Source organism: Spermophilus citellus (genome assembly GCF_964194105.1).
Source record: "Spermophilus citellus genome assembly, chromosome: X".
Classification (NCBI taxonomy): domain Eukaryota; kingdom Metazoa; phylum Chordata; class Mammalia; order Rodentia; family Sciuridae; genus Spermophilus; species Spermophilus citellus.
The window spans coordinates 37,062,393-37,078,892 of record NC_138190.1 but is presented as its reverse complement, the minus strand read 5'-3'; the positions used below and the strand labels follow the sequence as shown (position 1 = coordinate 37,078,892).

General features: G+C 36.5%; 2 protein-coding genes across 8 annotated transcripts in view; one reads left to right on the top strand and one right to left on the bottom strand.

The window, feature by feature from the left end:
- LOC308638858 (uncharacterized protein) overlaps window positions 1–16,500 on the bottom strand; it is a 547,213-nt gene that overhangs the window by 229,818 nt on the left and 300,895 nt on the right. The gene's annotated exons all lie outside the window — the stretch shown is intronic.
- The window catches only part of MAOB (monoamine oxidase B), a 108,432-nt gene that overhangs the window by 72,991 nt on the left and 18,941 nt on the right, over window positions 1–16,500 (top strand). Inside the window, exons 4-8 of one of the 2 annotated variants that reach the window (XM_081278261.1) lie at window positions 5,276–5,380; window positions 6,396–6,487; window positions 12,312–12,453; window positions 13,870–14,019; window positions 14,538–14,697. In XM_081278261.1, the coding sequence (XP_081134387.1) occupies window positions 5,276–5,380; window positions 6,396–6,487; window positions 12,312–12,453; window positions 13,870–14,019; window positions 14,538–14,697 (649 nt within the window). The remainder of the gene's footprint in view (window positions 1–5,275; window positions 5,381–6,395; window positions 6,488–12,311; window positions 12,454–13,869; window positions 14,020–14,537; window positions 14,698–16,500) is intronic. The other variant, XM_081278262.1, reaches the window with a different exon arrangement.

Genomic DNA, 16,500 nt, shown 5'->3' with positions numbered 1-16,500 from the left:
ATGACTGGAATGGGAAGTATTTAGGATATAACATTGACTGAAAATTAGAAGGACAATAATTGCATGCACCAGAAGACCTCAATTGTAAAGTGTATAAAATGAATGAAAGAATAAAAGAAATATTTTGAAGTGTTAATAAGCCAAGATGGATTTTTTTTCTTGGCAGGATTGTGAATAATTATTTTTATAGTTGTTTTTGCCATCTAGAATTCCACAATGGATAAGACATACATGCATATTCATACATATGTGCATGTGTATGTGCATATGTGTGTGGCCATTTACATCAAGTGTAGCTCCTGACTAGGCACAGCAGTGGGGATATATGCTCTTCAGTCCTTTCTGACTCTTTCACAAGTACTCATTCTCCTTGAAGTGTCCCCTATAGAGCTCTGGATTGTTTAGAACTCCTATCATCTCTTTGTCCCTGTTTCCACTTCACTGTTCCTTCTAGGGAGCCCAGAGGACAACTTCCTTTCAAATACCCAAATTCCTATGTTGATGTTCCTTTCTCAACGTGTTTGCTACAGATGATTTTTATCATAGGGATTTTTACATGAGGCATCACTGTGTATTTATGGGCTAATGAATGTTTCCTGACAATTGTCAGAATACCCTATTCTACACACCCCCCCCCACACGTACACATGCACATACACTTTTGACCTACACAGATACTATAAATTAAATTGAATTTCCAGTAGCTTCTGCTCTTGAGCTATATGAGATCCCAAACTAGTCATTTAAACCCATCTGTGCTTTATTTTCTTCACACACAAAAGAAATAAATAACTTCTACTGGGCTACCTCACCGGGCTATTTTGAGGATAAAACAAAAATGTTGGATAAAATTGGACTTTGTAACAGGTACATCCTGACCTGGGGGCTTATTCTGAGTTTTTTTTTATGATTTCTTCAGAAGGACAAGCCTCCTTGGATAGTGTTCAAACTAGTAACAATCGGTGAACTCTTTCTCCCATGGCCAAATCAGAAGTTCAATCACCTTCCAGTGGCTTTGCTTGGGTAAACTTAAGAACTTAGACATTTCCTCCTTATCTTGATTATTCCCTGATCCTGAAGATTTTTTTAAATGGGTGTAACAATAGATCTTTCCTGTGTTTAGTAGAAGCTTTTCCTAGTCTTATAAAAGAATACTTGCTTTTATGAATCTAGCTAAGCTAAGCCATTATCTCTTTGGATGTGACCACTGAGGACTGTTAGTAAATTAGTGCCTACAAGATGCTTCTTCTAAATGGTGCTTTTTACATATAATTTAGTTTCAATTTATTCATACAGAGTCATTTATAGAGGTCACTTTCCACTGATTTTGGGGTTCTAAACACACCCGCTTTCTAAGAGTATTCCATAATTAGGAGGGTTTTGGCAGCTGGTCTCTGATATCATTGCTTTGCTGTTGGGGAACTCTCACTGTGTTTGGGACTCCATTGAAAAAGAGTCTCTATACTTCAGCTGGGTTGACATTTCAACTGGGCCACTGAGCTAGAATCTGTCAAATGAAGCATTGGAAGGGGCCCTCTAGACCCTATTACACCACTTCCACATGACCCGTACTAGACAAAGATCTTATCCCTGGGGAAGAGAGGGAAGTGTGGTGGAGAAATACCCATTTCACAAGGTGTTCCAAGTGGAAAATTAATGTAGACAGTGGAACAGGATACTGTTATTGAGTGGGGCTCCGTGTGTATTATGATTTGTCAGTTGAAACTGCCCTTATCCAAAACTTATCCTTCATCTTTTCTCAGGCCAGGTTCCACGAGTCAAATTGAAATTCTCTCTTTCTGAAATAATTTTCTTTGTGTTCCTACCATGGCTATTGGGGGCAGGCCTTGGTGATGATCAGTAAAGATGTGTTAGCCAAATTTGCTGGGCTCACACTCTTCTTCAAGTCATATGCTGGGCATTTCTGGCAGAACCAATATGCTTATGAAATCAAACAACAACAACAGAAATCTAAATAATTAAATTATTTAGCTGAGTATGAACTTCTTCCCCTCCATCTTTGTCTTAAGGGATTTTCAAACAAAATTGGTGCTATTCTTCCCATGTCAGGGGTGGCTATTCAACCTGCTTGTGGTTTCATGTTTCATATTGCCTTTACCTATGGGACACAGTGTCAGTCCCTTTGAACAAGTGTGTGTATGTGAAAGGTAGAAAAGAGGAACAGGGGCTGGCACTATTCTGAGGGTGGAGATCTGCAGAGGTCAATGGTGTTTCTGGGCTCAATGGGGGGCTTAAAACAATGATGTTAATATTAATGTAGAAGACCAGAGTACAAAATATCAATTTAGAAATCAGGACATTGTGTATCAAACAAATATTAAGTTCAAGGTTACACAGATGAGATATAAAACATATATAGGGAACCTACTATGTGCCAGTGGACTACACCTGCAGGTCCTGAGCATATAAAAGATAATTGTCACGATGTCAGCTGCAATAATGATGCCAATATTGAGAATTTCCAAGTGCCGGTCACTGACTAAAGTAACTTTTATGGATCAACTCATTTCATCTTCCCAATATGTCTCTGATGTAGTTACTATAATCACATTTTACAGTCATGTGAACTGAAGCACAGAGAGGTTAAGCAATATAACACAGCTAGTGAATGGAAGAACCATGATTTGCTCTAAGGAGGTTGGCTCTCTTGCAGCTTAGAGCCCAGTAAGTAACACAGAATGATAAACGCATGAGGCAGGGACAGTAGGGTTAGAGGCAGGTGAAACATAAGCAGAGATACTCACTGCAATGGTTTGACTAATGCTTCTAAAATTCACATTGAAACATGATCTCCAAATTCATATGTGGATGGTATTTGGAGGTAGGGTTTCTGGGAGGGATTTGGGACTAGTGAAGAGGAAGAGAGACCTGAGCTGACACACACTTGCTCTGTCTTGCCATGTGATGCCCTCCACTACTGTGATGGCAATACAAAGGCCATCACAGATGCCAAGCAAACACCAGCACTATGCTCTTGGATTTCCCAGCCTCCAAAACCATGAGCCAAATAAATGGCTACTCTTTACAAATTACCCAGCCTCAGGAATTTTGTTACAGCAACACAAAACAAACTAACACACTGCCTAGCTCAGCTATTTATGGTAACTTTGGAATACTTCCTGGGGGAAGATGATAGGGTCTATGGAGGTTACATTGGAAAGAGTGATATCTGGGGCCCTGGGATATTAAGCAACTGACTTGCTCTTTGTCAGTCAATTTAAGAAAGACAGAGCTAGAATGGGAATTCACATCTGCTTTGGGGAGAATAATCCCATAGATCAACCCACAGATATCTACCGAGTAATTTCTGTGTGCTGAGCTCTGATGGAGGAAGCATAAGAAGAGGTTTGATTTAAAAAAAATTTTTTTGCAGTGCTCAGGATCAAACCCAGGACCTTGTGCCTGCTAGAAAAGTGCTATGCCACTGAGTTAGACCTTCAACCCTGATATATCGGGATTTTTAATTTTTTTCATTCATTTATTTTTATATAGGGTTGAGAATTGAACCCAGTGCCTCAAATGTGCTAGTCAAGCACTCTTCCATTGAACTACATTTCAGCTCCATAAATAAGAAATGTGGTGGTTAATTTTATGTCTTAACTTAGCTAGATCCCACTACCCAGATATTTGGTCAAATATCATTCTAGATGTTTCTGTGAAGGTTTTTTTTTTTTTTGTAAGATGAGATTAACATTTAAATCAGTAGACTTGGAATAATGCAGATTACCCTCCAAAATGCACCTGAACTTCATTCAATAGAGGCCTTAAGAGAAAAAGATTTATATCTGGGGTGTAGTTCAGTGGTTGGGCATTTTCCTATCATGGGCAAAGCCCTGTGTTAAGTACACAGTGCATGCACACATGCACATGTGTGCACACACACACACATACACACACACACACACACACACACACACAGATTTGACTTCCTTTGGAGAAGAGAGAATTCTGCTAACTGACTGCTTTCAAATTTGAACTGCAACTCTTCCTCAATTGTTTCTCTAGAGAACCCTGACTGAGAAGAACTCTTTCCTATGAATCTTATGGGCTTTGTTGGTGAGAGAAGATCAACACAGCTACACAGCCACATAGCCACAGAGTTAATAAAATAATGAGCATGAAATCTCCTCTTATTTCACAGCTCTAGTTTCTCTGCTTACAAAATCAATACAAGATGAATCTTTACGGAATGACTCAGGTGTTGTGAGATTTGGGTTGACTGAGAACCTTGAGTTATTCCAGTTTGGTTGAAAGATGCTGTCAGAATGCACAGCTGACTTCCAACTCAAAAGTTTTAAAATTGACCCAAAGTATTTTTTGTTTATGTCCCTAAACTGTCATGAACAAGTTAAAACTCTAAGACATCATTTGTGCACTGATTTATCTTTAATCCTTTGCAGAGATGTGTTCCCTTTATCTCTGTATCAAGGTTTCCCTGTAGAGAGAACCAGGTGGTATAAAAATGTCCTGAGGATAAGCCTGAAGTTGTCTCATCTTTCTGCTTTGATTTTACCAGTCTCTGGCAACTTCTGCATTGATCTTGAGAGAGCTTGCTGGGCCCCATTTTGTGATTATTCTTACAGATTGTTGCATTTCTGCAATTGGTTTTTTATCCACTTCTAAATTGTATAATGTTTGTACTTGTAACTTTCTGATTCTCTGTGAACACAGGGGTTCCTGATTCTGATATTTACAGGCATTATTGGCAAATAAGATGACTTTTGGTAACCTTCTTCTGTATGTATGTACTGGCATTTAAATTTTACATGGTAAGGATGCCACTTTCAGAGAGAAACCTCTCTATTGTGCTTGGTTTGATACCAAATTTATGTGGTGAACAGAAGATTTTACTGGAAATCTCTGCTAAAACGTTAAATAGGCCAGGCACAATGGTGCACACCTGTAATCCCAGTGATCTGGGAGGCTGAGGCAGGAGGGTTGAGAGTTCAAAGCCAGCCTCAGCAAAAGCAAGGTCCTAAGCAATTCAGTGAGATCCTGTCACTAAATAAAATACAAAATAGGGCTGAGAATGTGGCTTAGTGGTTGAGTGCCCTTGAGTTCAATCCCTAGTAGCCTCCCCCTCGAAAAAAAAGTTAAATTAGGATTCTAAGGACACAAGGAGCCAAGAATTGAGGGTATGTTACATATTGATCACTAACATGATTTTGTTGGCTGACATTTACCAACTTGGAAGATTTAACTACACTTACATTATAGCTAATGTTTCTTTCAAAAAGTATTTTGTGTCTCACAGGGCAAATCATACCCCTTCAGAGGCCCATTCCCACCAGTGTGGAATCCAATTACCTACTTAGATCATAACAACTTTTGGAGGACAATGGATGACATGGGGCAAGAGGTAAAGTTTCTCAGAGCTTCTTTGATGGTATTTGTATTTTTTCTAATCTATTACCCATCTCCCATGCCTTACACATTGTGAGCACATAGTAACAATCAGTAAAGATCTGTGAAATGAATAAATTTGTTTTTAACCTCTAAAAGAATGAGATGTCAAAAGACTGCTATTTGTATACTACTGATGAGCTATAGAAGGTTATGTATGGCTCAGCCTTCCTGAGAAGATATTTCTAATTTAGAAAACCCTCAGGACACTGCAAAGACTTCTGGATCTTTGATTCTACACTGTGCCCAAACCTGAAGCCCATAAGTAAACACATGTAAAGACTAACTGAAGACTCTGATTTGTTGATTTAGTGAAGCTGTCTGGTTCTAGTTAAAGAGTTAAATTTAAAAATGTTCTCTGTAAATTAGTAAGTTAGTACAGTATCTCCCCCTTATCCATGGATTTACTTTCTGCATATTTAGTTACCCATGGTCAAATATGGTCTGAAAATATTACATGGAAAATTCCAGAAATAAACAGACCCTATTCACCTAACTTTTATTAAAATACATTGTTAAAAATTATTCTATTTTGTTTACATTATTAATCTCTTACTGAGCCTAATTTATAAATAAAACTTTAATTATAGATGTGTATGTATAGGAAAAACAAGGCATATACAGGGTTTGCTACCATCTGTGGTTTTAGGCATCTACTTGGGAACTTGGAACATATCCCCCATGGATTAAGGGGGAAGTACTGTGATCTGTTCTTGGAAATAGCCTGAATACAGCATACTTCTATTTTTTTGTGTGTGTGCAGGAAGTGTTATTGTTATGTACAGGTTGAATAGTATAGATACTTTAGCAGGAAAGCTACAAAGACAATGTTGTTTATGCAGTGCAAGAAACTACTGGAAGAATTTGGAAAACTTGCATTTTTTCCTTTGAGTTTTTAATACTGTTTAAATAGTTATTTAGAGTAGAAAATTACTGTTGTCTTTCTCCTTCAAATCCTAATCTGAATATAGATTCCCAGTGATGCCCCATGGAAGGCACCCCTTGCAGAAGAGTGGGACCACATGACAATGAAGGAGCTGCTAAACAAGATCTGCTGGACTGAGTAAGTAAAAAAGGACTGGGATGTAGCTCAGTGTAAAGAGACATTGGTTTCAATTTCCAGTACTAAAGAAAATTTAAAGGAAGATAGCTATATATCCAACTTCCTTCTTTGGAACAGTTTTGCATCATGAAGGTGGAACTAACCCATAGGGTACTCAGAACAGACCAGAATGTGCTGCCTGCTTTCCTTAGAACAGCTTAATGATCTCATTTTCTTAAAGATCTCATTTTCAAGTTGTTGATGTAGGAATATTTTTGTATTCTGAAGGTCAGGTGCACAGATGATTAGCTTATGCATTTGAAACACCTTTTGTGATGTAGGGCAACTCCTTGAAGTTTGAGTAGGACTTTCTAGGCAGTTCATAACTGTAGGGGAAACATGTGATTGGGACTACCATTATCCTTTATCGAAAAACATGTAGTATTGAGAGAAAGTATTTATGAATCAAATATTAGAATCTTATTGTTGGTGCTGGAAACTGTATAAAAACTGTGAGGAGTATTTAGACAAATGGCATAAAGAGGCCTCACCACTTCTAGGCAGCAGAGACAGTGGAAAGAATTGTGGGGGCTGTAATTCAAGCACATGGGGAGTTTGTGGTCAACAAAGTGAGAGAAACAGAAGCCAAGTTCAAAGAGACGGTCCTCTTATGTTGAACAACAGAAGTGAGAATTGTATTTGGCTTTGGGGTTAAAATTCTCTAGGCATTGGGGAGGGAAACAGAGTACTGACAATCAAACATAAAAATATGGTTTTAATAAATATCTGAATCTGAGGTATAAAAATACTCAAAAAGACATTCAGTTTGCATATTTTTCAATATAATTCTTAAAGAAGAAGCATGAAAAGAACAAAGAGAAATTAAGCATACAGGGAAGGAGAGGAAGAAAGCCAATTTAAAAGCATCATTTTTAAAAGGGAAAACCTAAAAGCCAAAAAAATAAAAGATTGACTGAATTAATTATGGCACATTCCAAACATTGAATACTATAGAGTCTTTTAAAATTATGTTGTAGAGTAATACTTAATGGTTTGAAAACTCATAATATTAAACACACAGAAAAGTAGGCTGTCATAGAGTGTGTACAGTGGGATATATGATCTCATTTCTAAAAAAGAAGCTGCTTATATGTGCACTGCAAAACAATAGAGATCCATTAAAATGTTTTTAACATTTAATATTATAACACAGACATTTATTTCAAGATTATTTAAAGATATTACATTATTAAAATTATTCATCAAATATCACATTTCATAGTTGGAGAATATTCCATGGAGAGCAAATATCATAATGTATTTAATCCATTATCATTCTGTTGGACATTTTTATTACTTCTACTTTTTATTCTTATTATTATATAATTAATCTCTGTAAGAAACATATTCGTGCTTCTCCTATGTCTTTAGCCTTTGAGAGTAACCATTTCTGGAATAGTAAAATCATTTGTCATGAAATCAATGCCTAGCATTAATTGTATACTTTAAAACACATGTCTAATGCTATTTAACTCTTCTTATGAAAACATAGTTTGAAATATAACTTATTATAACCATAATAAGGTTGTATCATTGATTTTTAAATGCTATACTTTAGATTTCCAAAATACAGTCATTATATAATCATCTGCATTGTTTTATAACTTCTGTTATGAAAAGTTTTTCATAAATTCAGTTTGATCTTTTCTCACCATAAACTCCTTGAAGATTGGGCCAATTATAATTCCTTATAATCGTAGAGATTTGAGATTTTCTATCATTATTCTTGGCCTAGTTGTCCACTTAATTAATACTGTAGGTTGTTGACTAACAAAATTAAGCATTCTGAGATATTAGGAGTTTGAAAATACAAGGCAACTCTCTAATTCTTCCTAAGCAAGATACACACAGGATCATTTGCTGGTTTTATTATTTTTTATCTTTTTTTTTTTATACATGACAATATGGTATATTTTGACACGGAGTATATCTTATTCTATTAGGATCCCAGTCTTGTGGATGTACATGATGGTGAGATTCACAGTGGTGTATTTATGTATGTACCTAGGAAAGTGATGTCGGATTAATTCTACTTTCTTTCCTATTCCTATCTCCTCTCCCTTCCCTTCATTCCTCTTTGTCTAGTCCAATGAACTTCTATTCTTCCCTCCACCCCTGTTGTGTGTTACCATCCACATATCAGAGAGAAAAAGAAGAATCAGAATATTCAACCTATTGTGATTCAAACTAAAGCACAATCATACATTCAAAGACTAATGTTGATCATTCTTTCAGTTTTTGTCATTTATAAAATGCTCTTCAGGAACACAAATTATACTTCTTTCCTTTTTCCATGTATGTATTAGTGAATTATAGTTGTACATAATAATGGGATTTGTATTTACATATTTGTACATGTACACCATATTACGATATAATTTGGCCAGTATCTTTCCCAGCATTTCTCCTCCCCCATCCATCTGGTCCCTTTCCTCTACTGATCTCCCTTTGATTTTCATGAGATCCACTCCCACTTTTCTTTTCCTTTTTCCTCTTTAGCTTCCTCATATGAAAGAAAACATATCACCTTTGACCTTCTGAGTTTAACTTATTTCTCTTAACATAATGGTCTCTAGTTCCATCTGTTTTTCTTCAGATGACATACGTTCCTTCTTCTTTATGGCTGAACAAAACTCCATTGTGTGTGTATGTATATATATATATATATATATATATATATATATATATATATATATATATATATATACACTACAACAAATCATATTTTTAATATGATCACAGCTGTGATCAGTTTTAGAAAACCTATGCCTATCAAAACGTATCAAAATGAGACTGGTAATTATATTTTTGGGTGTAGAATATGGAAGATACCCTTCCCTTATATTTTTATCTTATGAGTTTTCCAATTATCTAATATACATATTTTTCATGTAGAAAAATGTTATAACATTTATCTCTCAAAAGTCAACAGAGCAAAACCAAAAATATTACACTAGTTTTCTTGACCTTCCATACTCAAATATTGTTCAGCTCATGCCCTTTCTTCTGATGGTCCCAGAGTAAATCAAATAAAGGATTAGAAATGGACTAGCCCACCCGAGAGAATTAAAGTTGTCCCTGCCTTATCTACACCTTGACTTTCTGTGGCCTCAGTTATCCATTGTCAACCTCCATCTGAAATTATTATTTTTCAGGATTTTTTTAGAAAGAGACTTTAGTCACATAACTTTTATTGTAATATATTATTGTAATTGTTTGATTTTATTACTAGGTATACTATTTTATTACTAGGTATTACTAGGTTCATCTCTTCCTGTGCCTAATTTATAAACTGAACTTTATCATGGTATATATAGGGAAAAAACAATAAATTCAAGTTTTGGTACCATCTAAAGTTCAGACATTCACTAGGGATCTTAGAGTGTATCCCCTATGGATAAGGGTGGACCACTGTACTTTTAGGTCTCCCTTCATTTCAAACCAGGATTATTTCCTTCCCACCAAATTGATGACAGCAGCAATTAGAATCTCAACAGCATTTTTGTGTTTAATATTGGTTGTCTAGCTGGTTCCCTGCTAAGATTTTATTATTTATGACTCCCTTTAGTCAATGTCTTGAATTTACCTATAAAATTAAGGTATAGAAAACAACAAAAGATATTTTCATTTTGAAGTACTATTTTAAGATAATGTCTGCATATTTGCTTTGGAAAGATGCTGCAAATTGATTTTGCAATTTCCATCCTATCAGTGATCATATTGAATCTTACCAAACTAATTCTAAGTCATTTCAATGTATATATAATACCATTTGTGGGATGGAATGATGGTAACTGTCAAAAGTGCTGTCAGGTTGCAGACATTGTCAATAACTTATATGTTAGTCACAATCCTATAAATTTCCAGGGTTAATATACACTAAAGTAGAGATCTTCCCTTTGGTGAGTATCTGTTCTTTCAAGGTTGTGAGTTGACTAATGATAAATGATTTTGAAGTTTTAAAAACCTGAGTTTTGAGTAAGCATGATAGTGGGTCATGTAGTTATATATTATTAAACTCTCTGAGACTCAATTTTCTGACTTGTAAACTGGGGAAAGCTAACAGTTATTTTACAGGGTCATGACAACAATTGAACAAAATAAAAAGTTTAAAGAAGCTGGGCATGTTAGTGGACACCTGTAATCTCAGCAGCTCAGGAGGCTGAGACAGGAGGATCTTGAGTTCAAAGCCAGCCTCAGCAACCTAGTGAGGCCTAAGCAACTCAGTGAGACTCTGTCTCTAAATAAAATATAAAAAAAGGACTGGGGATATGGCTCAGTGGTTAAGCACCCCTGGGTTCAATCCCCCATACTAAACAAAAAGTTTAAAGACTACTGAGTGTGGAAAAACTTAAACAAATAAAAAAATGATATAATTTATTTCACCTTTTGTCAGCATTATCAAGTATAAAATTCTGCCTCAAGTGTAACTAAACTAACAATATGCAAACTTTGCAACAAAGGCAAAACCGATATTGGTCCTTATTAAAGCTATCCCAGAGTAATCATTACTACTGAATTTTAGGGCATGCTAGATATAACCGAGACTTTGGAATTACATGAGATTGTTTACTTTCTGATGTGCTTCTTGACAGTATATATCCTCTAGCTATTTACATGCCAAGAAACCAAGCAAAGGTTCACCCTCTATGCTTTGTTAATTGCTTTCCCACTGGTCCAGCCTTTGAGCTTGTCTTCTGTTAGAGAGTGAAATAAATTGAATGAATAACTGTGACTAATTTTGCATTCAACACAGCACCTAGCATATCCTTTGTACATTAAGGATGTTTCAAAAACAGTACTTAACTAATAGTTCTTCTCATTTATTCATTCATTCAGGTCCCATCTCTCATAGGTTGATATTATAGTGGGGGAAACAGCAATAAATATAATAAATCAATAATGAAGATAATTTCAGACATTGAGAAGAGTTCTAAAGATATTGTACAATGTCAAAACAACAGAAAATGCCAAGATTCTGGGAATATGGAAGCCAATGCTCATTTTCACAGATAAATAAGAACACATCTTTCTTGGGGAAACATTAGAATGTGTGTTGGGGGGAGTTGAGGATGAGATAGAAGAGGTAGGCATGGGCTGTGTTACTTGGGGCTATCTTATTCTGGTTTTAATAGGATGCTAGTAGAGGGATTTAATAATAGAATGACATGACTTATTTTATATTTGAGAAAGAACCCCATAGTGGAGAGGGAGGTAAAGAGCATCTGTCTTCTAGTGTGATCAATATATATATATATATATATATATATATATGGTGAGGACAAGAGGAGGCAGAGAGGCTAGTCTGGAGGAGGTAATTGCAATACTTCTGGTAAGAGATGACACTCATTTGGTGGTGGTGAAGGTAGAGTGGTGTGTTGAGAGATGACTGGACTTCCTGATGGATTGAGTTGAGACAAAGTAATGGACAGAGAGAAAAATTAAGCTTGATTTCTAAGATGTTGGTTTTAGCTACTGAGTGAATGGTGGTGTGTTCCACTGAGATGAGGAATCACTGAAAAACAGTGGGTATGTGGGAACAAATTGTGACAGCATAGAATATGGAACACAAGCTGATTCTGAGTAAGGTATTTTGTTTAAGAGGAAGAGAAATCCCTAAATATCTGATGTCTTGTTTATAATATTGGGTTATATTGACATTTTCCTGCAACTTGTCAAGTTGTGCTAAATTTAGCCAAGAAAATGTATTATTTGAATAATTTCAAGATAATTAAGTTATACTCTCCTACATTTGCCAATTTTGCTGTTGCTTTTTCCTGAGCAGATCTGCAAAGAATCTTGCCACTCTCTTTGTGAACCTTTGTGTTACTGCAGAGACCCATGAGGTCTCTGCTCTCTGGTTTCTGTGGTATGTGAAGCAGTGTGGGGGCACAACTAGAATCATCTCAACGACCAATGGAGGACAGGTACCAATTAATTTCACCACCATCTCAACAGAAAACCACTACTACTTTCAAACATGAACTGCTGAAACTTGAGGCAGGCTTGTGGCTTTTAGTATTTTATCATGGTAGCTCAGAGTGATATTTATAAGGAACAGTCTGTCATCAGGTAACCAGTGTAAGAACTGAGTAGCCAATGTAATTTTAGGATTAGACTTATCCCTTTTTATGTACTTTTGCCATTTCCATTTGTAGATATTTCCAATTATTGTTTGGTAAATTTGAAGACTATCAGATGGACATAACTTGAGCACTTCTTAGAAAGCTCAAAAAGAAAAGTTAGAAATGCATTTTCAAATTTAAAACACATGGAATTAATTAATTCATTCATTCCCTATTCCTTGAGCCCCAGTATTACATGAGACACTATGCTAGGCACAGTAGGAAGGGGATTAAAGTCCTTAGATAATCTGCTTAATAGTCACATTCATTTTCTTTTCCTTCTACTTTCTTTTCTTTTTCTCCCTCTTCCTTTTTACTCCTTCTTCTTCCTGGATCTGTTTGAAATTTTAAAAAAATTAACTGAACTGAAAATTGGAAAAGAGTAGACAGCTCAACTGTGTACACAGGCAGGCAGAATATTTGGAAGCTTTGGAACATTTGGAAGCAGGGCTCAGGGCAAGTGGGTGCAGTGAGGTGAAATGACCTTGGTGACCACAGAAGCATCAGAAACTGTCCCAGGCTGACCTGTAGGGTGGGGTGTGGTGTGGAGGCAGGGATGTTCTGAGCCTCATTTATAGGGCAAGGCCTAGATGAGCTCAGTCAGGTGGTAGCTGAGTAGTAGTTTCACAAGACCCAACAGCTCAACAAAACAATGCAGAAGGGCTAGGCATAGTGGCACACACCTGTAATTCCCAACTACACAGGAGGCTGAAGCAGGAGAATTGTAAGTTCTAGGCCAGCTTGGGCAACTTAGTGAGAACCTATATCAAAATAAAAAATAAAAAGGGCTGGAATGTAGCTCAGTGGTACAGTGCTTGTGTGTACAAGGGCCTGGGTTCCATCCCAGTATTGCAAGGAAAATAAAAAGACTGGAGGTATAGCTCAGAAGTACAACAGTCCTGAGTTCAACCCCCCAAATCCACCCCAAATGCAAATAGGACATAAATCAGGGGTAGTGGCAAGACAGATGGGACCTGGAGATCATTCTAAGGATGTCCTGCTGAGGTTGGATCCTGGAGATCTACAAGTTGCCTTGAACTTGATTTAGAAAACCTCTGATTTTATCAAAAGTCAGCAGTCCCCAGTTAGAAAACAATGGTTAAAGATATGATTCACAACAGTTATTCTACATCTCAGATTGAAGAGAAGCTATGAAAACAAGCCACTTAGAAATTTATACCCATTCTTGTATTTCCCACCTGCCTTTTTTCTTTCCAGGAGAGGAAATTTGTGGGAGGATCTAATCAAGTGAGTGAGCGAATAATGGAGCTCCTTGGGGACCGAGTGAAGCTAGAGAGACCTGTGATCCACATTGACCAAACAGGAGAAAATGTCCTCGTGGAGACCCTAAACCACGAAACGTATGAGGTAACCGAGACCCTTAAACAGGTAGAGGTGGGGAAACCAGAGTCTCATAGATAACCAAAGCTTAATAAAGTGAAGAATCTCAGCTATCATAAACCCTTTGAGAAGGTAATGTTTGAGCACAGAACTGAAGAAAATTCTGGATTGAGCCACGTGTAGATGGAATGGCAAGTGCCAAGGTGAGAAAAAGTCTGGCATGATCAAGGAACAGCAAGGTGGTGAAAATGACAGAAGTAAGAGGAGTGAAGTTGGAAGATCAACATGAGGTGGAATCAGAAATGTACCAGGAGTCTGTTTCATGTATGACCTTGGATGTGACTGTGAGGAACTTGACTTTGACTCCAAGTGTAATGGGAAATCATTGGAGGTTTTGAACAATGAGGGTTTCTTTAGGTTTTAACAGGATCTTTTCAGTTTTGCTGTCGAGACTAAATGGGGACAAGGGTGAAATGAGAGAAGATCATTAGGGAAAAACTGAAACAACATACCAATGATGTTTAACCATGTTGCTTTTCTTTCAGGCAAAATATGTGATCAGCGCTATTCCACCCATTCTGGGCATGAAGATTCACTTCAACCCACCTCTGCCAATGATGAGAAACCAGCTGATCACTCGTGTGCCTTTGGGTTCAGTCATCAAGTGCATCGTTTATTATAAGGAGCCCTTTTGGAGGAAAAATGGTTAGTACTTTTCTCATATAAAGATTTCTGCAGAAGGTCTAACACACATTTTATATCCAGAATTTTAATAAAAATAGTTACAAGCAAATGTTATAAGCAAAATTCCAGGTTCTTAAATATAGTTCTTTCAAATAAAACACATCAGCACAAATTCTTGGAATTAACTTTCCTTGGTATCTGACCAACTCTTTAGTACAATTAGATATAACATTTATTTGATCCTCCCACAAAATCTTGTGAAAATAAATTAGTATCATTTTCTAATACTTTTTTGAAATATGACCTTGTAAAGCTATTTGCAGTGGTGGGAATTCTGGAAATTTCCAGGCCATCTCTCATTAGTGTCAAGATTCTACCATATTAAATTAAATTAATTTCTTCATTCATATCTAGTCCTCATGGAGGACAGTACACATGGATGCTCACTGAAGTCCTCTATTTTGCAATGATAGAAAAGTTCTAGATCTACTTTATCCAACACACTAGCCACAGTCCACATGTGGATGCTGAACACTTGAAATGTAGCTAGTTAAATTAAGGAACTGAATTTTTCAATTCTATTTCATTTTAGTAGCTAGCAGCTACTGCTTTGGACAACACAATACTAGAGTCTTATCACATTTCCTTTTATCACGTCTCCTTTTCTTCCAAGTGGAGATCAGGAAAGAACAGTCAATCTCTGGGATTGAGAGCAAAGAGCAGGGTGGACTGAAATGAGGAGCAACACAGCAGAAAGGAAGATGGCTGGAGACAAATGGGGATAATGTCAGTTTGGTCTCAGAGTAGTATTTTCTGTGTACAATCAGCCCTTTGTATCCACAGGTTCTGCATCCATGGATTCAGCCAATCACAGATCAAAGCTATTTGGATAAAAGCATTCAACCTTTGACTTTTTTCATTTGCATTTTCCTGTTTGCTAGAGATGCTAAACATTTCTTCATATTTTGTTGGCCATTTGTATTTCTTCTTTTGACAAGTATCTCTTTAGTTCTTTTCCCCATTTACTAATTGGGTTATTTGTTCTTTTTTTTTTTTTGGTGTTAAGTTTTTTGAGTTCTTTATATATTCTTGATATCAATGCCCTATCTAAGGGGAATGTGGCAAAGACCTCCTATTTCCTAGGCTCTGTCTTCATGAACTTGTTTTCTTTGCTGTGTAGAAGCATTTTAATTTGATGCCATCCTACTTACTGATTTCAGGTTTTATTTCTTGCAACTTAAGAATCTTGTTAAAGAAGTCAATTCCTGTGCCAATATGTTTAAGTGTTTGCTTCTAACAGCTGGAGAGTTTCTAGTCTAATTTCTAAGTCTTTGATTCACTTGGAGTTGACTTTTTTGCCGGGTGAGAGATAGGGGTCAAGTTTCTTTCTTCCACATATGGATTTACATTTCTCAAGGCACCATTTGTTAAAAGGCTATCTTTTCTCCAACAAATGTTTTTGGCATTGCTAGTATCAGATATAACCAGTTTTTGATTGCTTCTTTTCCTTCTCCTAGTATCATGTTAAACACTGCCTTTATTTTATTTTATTTATTTTATTGTGTATATTTAAGGTCTACATCATGATGTCTTAATATATATACATAGTAAAATGATTTTTGAGGTCAAACTAATTTACATATATCTTTACATAGCCATTGTGTTAGTCAGCTTTTCACTATCATAACAAAATGCCTGAGATAATTTGTAAAGAGAAAAGGTCTATTTGTGGTCACAGTTTTGGAGGTTCCAGTTCCATGTTCAGTTGACCCCATTGCTTTTGGGCCTGTGACAACACAGCACATAATGGTGAGAATGTGTGGC